General features: G+C 26.1%; 1 protein-coding gene across 1 annotated transcript; it reads right to left on the bottom strand.

Annotated features, from left to right (window-relative positions):
- Nucleotides 1-2,710: 2,710 nt before the first annotated feature.
- Nucleotides 2,711-6,665, bottom strand: LOC113548281 (retinoblastoma-binding protein 5 homolog). Its single transcript, XM_026949082.1, has 10 exons — nt 6,434-6,665; nt 5,353-5,449; nt 5,258-5,283; nt 4,924-5,096; nt 4,591-4,819; nt 4,210-4,502; nt 3,874-4,027; nt 3,595-3,807; nt 3,246-3,453; nt 2,711-2,864 (listed from the first exon to the last, which is right to left on the bottom strand). Exons 2-10 carry the CDS (start codon nt 5,369-5,371, stop codon nt 2,776-2,778), a joined length of 1,404 nt encoding a protein of 467 aa, XP_026804883.1. The 5' UTR covers nt 5,372-5,449; nt 6,434-6,665; the 3' UTR covers nt 2,711-2,775.

Here is a 6,665-nt window from a genome sequence, read left to right as displayed (position 1 = left end):
AATATTATTAAATGCCATAGATGATATGTATACCATATGTGGCTACGTCGTATTATCGTACATAAATCGCGTTGGCGGTGATCGAATTCGATTTACAAGCGAAGACGAAATTCAAATTTGATAAAAATATCCAAGTACGTGACATAATTACCTAGGTAATTAATTAATTAATACCTATAGATTATTGATAATTGGCTTGAAAATGTATACATACTGCAACGTATATTATTATTATTATTATTATTATTATTATTATATGATAGTTAAATGTACGGGTTGCGGTTATAAAAAATCGTGGTCGATAGATAATTTTCATCGAGTTACATAACATTCCCCTAAAAATGGAAATCATAATTATTGGCATGCTTAAACATATTATTTGTTTTTGTAATTTACTTATTATCAATTAGTATAATATTGTCATTTGTCAAAACTATTATAAAGTGAGATTTCTATTTGACACGTCTTTTCCTAAATCTACGTGTACGCGGTAGTTTCGACTTTCTATTTTATACACATTATTATTACTATAGCCTATAGATAATAGATCTCAATAAGATAATATTATATTATACTACATCAATATAAATCATCATTATTTTTCATCTTGTACAATAGCTTTAATGTACACAAAATATAACAAGAAAATATTTGTTTAAAAAGTATTTAGAATAAATACTTGAATTCTTGTAAAAAAAAAAATATTTCAAATATTATAATTATTATTATATTTGTTTTCGAATAACTTCTGAAAATGTTATTCAAAAAACCTTTTTGCTATCCTAACATTTCGAATATTCATAAAAAAAGTTATATTTTATATACCTATTACTTTTTCACTTTTGTATATTCTTGTATAACATTTTATTATTTGAGTCATAATAAATTGTTTTATTGTTTTTATTTTCTCTATTAAAGGTATTAATCTAGTTTCAAATACAATTGGGTCGCAATAACTCGAAAAACTTGGTAACTCGATTTTTTTCTTATTTCTCTAGAAATATAAATTATTATGAATTCGAGTTAGATATCTCGATGCGAATTCTTATCTTCCTTCAACTTCGAGTTATCTCCACTCGACTGTATTAACAAATGTATCATAAGTATTTTACTAAATTACTATATTTATTATAAGAGAGATACTAAGTAGTTATTAGTCATTGTTTTGTTACTAATTGTTACTATTTTACATGCTGCTTTTCGATGTAACTTCATTAAATACCATTATTATAAAGAAATGCCAAAAAAAATCAACTCGCGACAGTGGTGTAGCTAAATAGCCTATCTATGACGCCGTATGAACTAAATGTTTCAAAATGTTTATACCGTGTGCAAGTTCGACTCAATACATTTCTTTTTTTATAAAAGATTGACTAAAATCTAATCTATTTTTAATAATTATAATATGATTTTTTTAGACAAAATATTTTAACATTACTATTATTATTATTAATAGAAAATGTATAGTTCAATTACATTTTTGTTTTTCAATTTTTACACTATTATTGATTAAATAATAATACCTATGCCAAAATAATATAATTTTGTCTTCCGATAACAAATTATGTACATAATGTATAACCATTGATTGGTAAAAGTGTATAACATTGTCTTTATCATGTTCATGCTAGCAAAAACCCATATTTAGGCAAGCTACTAAGTGTGTTGAGACTAAATAAATAATATAAATAAATAGGGTATCAAATAAACACGTATTACAATTAATCAATGAGCAATGAATAAGGAAAAAAAGAATAAATTATACATATTTATACTCTATCCAGTAAGAAAACGCGCCACTAATCGAACAAAATCAGTTGTTCTGTGCATTCCCGAGCGACACCCTGCCATAAGTGAACCGGTTTTGACAGCAAGGTGACGTGAGGGATTGTGCTTTCCCACTGAAAGAGTATTAACAAAATTGTAATGACTAGACTTTAGTACCTTACACCGAAGTACAAGTACATAAAATATATAAACAGCTAAGTCTTAAAGCGAAATTAGGAAAAAAGGAAAAGCTGTAAAGCACTACCAAAAACACATTTCTAGACATAAGATATTTAGACAATATAGTAAAGACAGAAAATAGGAATTAATGGAGAAGAGTAGTAGAAAAGCAAAATTAGTCTGACAGTGATACGGCAGTATAAAGACTAAAAAACCTCTAGAAGAACAATATTTTATATTATGCTTATGTCCATGAACAAAATTATCTTGAGTTAATTTGTTAGGAAACCTAATCAATATAAAACACATATGTAATAAGTTTAATTTTATGAGCTTTGAATATAATAATTAATAACATTAATGCATATATTACACTCTCTCATAAGATTAACTTCAGGTGTCAACCAATTTTAGATCAGTTTGGTCAGACCACACCCCACAATAAATTAATTTTTGTTGTTTACTTTTATTTTCAATGACAGGCCATTGCCAAAAATTTACTTTACCCTATGTCATATATGATACAGAGTATAAATTCCTATGGCTTAGTGTTATTCTAGAAAAATCTATATAAGTTGAATTACAACATTGTATGTAGCTATTAAAATTTCTAATGAGAAATTTTTTTTCTAAGTGATTATGATGTATTTGGAATTTTTGGAAATCACACTTGATATTTAGTTCACTAAATTAACATGATACAATTAATACAATGCAAAAATCTTTGATTTTATATTATCGAAATAATAAATTTTTATTTTAAATTTTATACAATAAAATATGTACATACAATTATACAATATACATCATAAAAATATTAAGAAATAGTTATTGTTGTTTTGGCCCTCTTTTTGGACCTTTTTTACCTCCAGTGAGTTGTTTATCTTTAGTCTTATTACTTAACAATGGATGCACTTCTGAAATAATAAAAACATTTATAAAATATCATAATAATGTATAGAAATTTTAAGTTAAAACTGTGTTCAATTACATTTCTTAGAAACTAATAATAAGAAAAGTCTTGCTGTACTCTATTTCAAATAAGTCTGGGAAAATTTACGACCAAAACGCGTCTAGTTTTGCACAGGTATGTCACGTTTCTGCCAGTGGTCTAATCGTCGATCGATCATAACGAGTGCCGATATTTGTAGCCAATAACAGTGGACCTACCTGCGCGATTTTTTCTAGACTTATTTGGAATAGAATATAATACAAAATTCACCTTATAAGTACTATTTTTAACTTTAATTTAAAATATTAAGACTTTTAGAATGTTTATACCTAAAAATAATACTAACCGTCAGTAACGTTTTCTAAATGAATATCAATTGTACGGCATTTGGAAGAAGAAGATGTTGAAACTGGAGGTGGTGGCATATCTGGTTCAGGATCTTCAATTTCAGGAGCGATTGGCAAAAACATAAGAGCTTCCTTATGGTCTTCAATGGCTCCTTCTTCATCTGAACTACAAAATGCTGCTACAGGTTCAGCATTTTCCACATCAACCTAAAATTATTTACAATAAAACATTATGATGTGAGATTACACAACTTTTAAGTGTTTTATTCTATTATTGAATTTAATTAAACCAAAATAACGTTTAAGTAGTTTAATATACAATGTATTTTATTTTTGAATGTTACTAACCTCAAAATCTTCATCACATCGTTGTACATCTTTTGTAATTGATTTGTCTTCATCTTCCAAGTCAAACTCAGACTCTCTTTCCTCATACTCTACATTTTCATCAAGCTCTTTAAAGTCAGGTGCAAATGCTGACCAATTTTCTACTTGATTTTGTGCCCACACAGATACTAAACCACTTGATATGCTGGTTATTATTGCTCTAACTGGATGCCACTAAAACATTACATTTTAGATAAAATTATACTTGCATGATTTTGTAATAACAATTTTAGATCTTACAACAACGTCTAAAAGAAGTTCTCCTTTGGTTCCATGTAATATTTTTACCAAATTTCCAATACTTTTTTCCCAAATATACAATGCATGTTGCCTAGCTGAACCTGCACAAACATATTCACCATCTCCGGAAAAACAACATTTCTTCCACATTGTTCTAAAAATCAATATTCTAGTTTAGCGAACAACTATAATTTTTAAAGTATCTAAAATATTTAATTGTAGCAATATAAATAACAATCATGAAACAAAATAATTATTTTATTATATAATTTTTCAATATTTTTAATTATGAAATAAAAATGAATATACATTTACACTATCAATAACTAAACATACTTGTTAACTAAATCTTGAAGTTTTTGAATGGGTTCTGGTTCTCCTTCTTTTCCCTTATCCAAAACATGTTTAGCATCATATACTCTGATGACACGATCTGAGCAATTGAGTAAAAAGCAATCTCCTCTTCGTGCAAATTCAATACTTTTTATGCCAGTCATTCCAGTAGACACTTTGAATGAGACTTTAAGTTCAAGATCAGGACAAGTCAAAACTAATATTTTACCACGAGCATTTCCTGTATAAATGTATTCTCCGCGGCGATCAAATGAAGCAACTATCATTAGATCAGACTGCAATTAATTAAAATTTCAGTTTTTTTTTTAAAATTTCATAAATTACAAATTATAAATAATATATTAGAATGCAGCCTGAACTTACATCTTCGCCCATTGGAACCAATTTATGGTTGCCATCTGTATCTACAAGCACAGCTGCATGTTTCATTGGACAAACAAGAAATAAATTTTTCTTTCTAGGGTGGTATTGGACTTTTAATACAGGTGATGGAAATTTATACATTTCTTCTCTCTCGCCACTTAATATATTCCAAGTGCAAACATTATTGTCAGTGGATGCACTTAATAACTTTTGCCCATTTCTTGACCAACTAAAGAATATAATTTTATACATAGGTAGATATCTAAATTATTCTGGTTTAAAATAATAATAATTTTAATTATATTTAAAGAAAATAATTAATAAAACAATTACCTTAAGGAACAAACAGGATGCATGTGGGCAGTGATAATTTTTGCAATTCCTCTAGTTAAGAAATCCCAAATTACTATACGACCATCATTGCATCCAACTGCCAAGAGTGTGCCATATTTGTTAAACACACAAGTGACAGCTAATGATATACTATCAAGAACTCCATCAAATTCCTTTAAAAAATAAATGTAAATAAAATAGGAAAGAACCTACATTAATTTAAATTATCACTTCAAGAGTTTCAAGTAATTTCAATTTATACATTTAAAACTATTAATTACTAAAATATTATAATATTAATATTATTAATAAACATTATGTAAAATATAATTACCTCGGGATAATTTTGTCCAAAAGATTCTATAAAAAAAATTATTATTTTATTATAAAATTGATAGTTAATAAATTTTAGTTTTTTTTTTTATTTACCAAGCAACTCCAGATTCATAATGAAAGTTGATGATGGATCTAATTCTAGATTTAATTAGTTAGTATTGAAACAAACAGTAACTACTGCTTTTTGTGTCTAAAAAGATAGAATAAGTGTTTTATGTTTATTTACACATTAAATTAATAAACAAATTAATTACTACATTATTTACAATAAAAATTTAAATGATCTGTGCATAATTTACTAAACCAAATAGTAAAAAAGAGATAAATATTTATAATTAGACTCTGTTATAAATGCTTTACAAATAACAAAAAATGCCTGTTCAATTCATTAACACTCTTAAAAATGACCAATATTTTGTTTATAGGCATGAAATTATGTAAGCAATAGAAAAACAACAGTTTAACTTTTACCATTTTTGAAACTTCTCTATCTTCATTAACCTAACAATAACACAATAACCATACTTATAAGAATGCACAATAAATAAACAGTGTACCTACTGGAAATAAATGTAATCACAATGTATCTTCAAATTATCAATCAGTTGTTACTTGTCCTGGTAATATACAACATTCAATAATCACTAAAGGTAGACAATGACGTTATCGCATTCATATATAAACCAGATGACATCAGGAATAGATAAAAAATAAATAAAAATCTCTAAAACAAATATTAAGAAAACAATATTTCTTGATATAATATTTTAAATTTCCTAATTTATACAAAACTAACAAAATTTTAATAAATTACATGAAAATTATAAAAAAATATTTTATAAATGAAAGAACATAAAAAAAAACAAAATTAAAAATTCCCTTTTGAAGTCTCTGTTACATGGAACAAATTGTACTTATTTGAAATCGAAGTACTAAATAATATAACAAACAGGTTTAAATCGATTGTTTGGAATAAATAATAAAACTTCTACATAATATAGTCCTGTTAATATTTTAACTATTTTGGACTTAAATTACTCCCAATTCACATTAAATTTAATATACAATTGGCTAACTTTTAAACTTTTCAAAACCTTTCAACAGTTCAGAAACATAAACAAAACGTTTTAAGTAATAAAACATACTAGGTATAATACTATAAAGATATACTTACTAATTAGTGACTACTAAACACGACTGAGAAATAAAATAGCCCCGACTGCTACTAAGATTCTTGTGAAATCGGTAGCATTTAAATAAAAAATATATTACAGTTATGTATAGCCTTATAGTTTGTACTTTATTTTAAACGTTACAAATTCGAGATAGACGTAAGAATTTTAATTTAAAATAATATTAAATGTTGTGTTGATAAAACCAAAACAAAACGTTACAATCAGTGAAAA

This window comes from Rhopalosiphum maidis, chromosome 1, assembly GCF_003676215.2.
Source record: "Rhopalosiphum maidis isolate BTI-1 chromosome 1, ASM367621v3, whole genome shotgun sequence".
Taxonomy (NCBI): domain Eukaryota; kingdom Metazoa; phylum Arthropoda; class Insecta; order Hemiptera; family Aphididae; genus Rhopalosiphum; species Rhopalosiphum maidis.
Note: the sequence above shows the minus strand (reverse complement) of the source record. Positions and strands in the feature narration are given on the sequence as shown.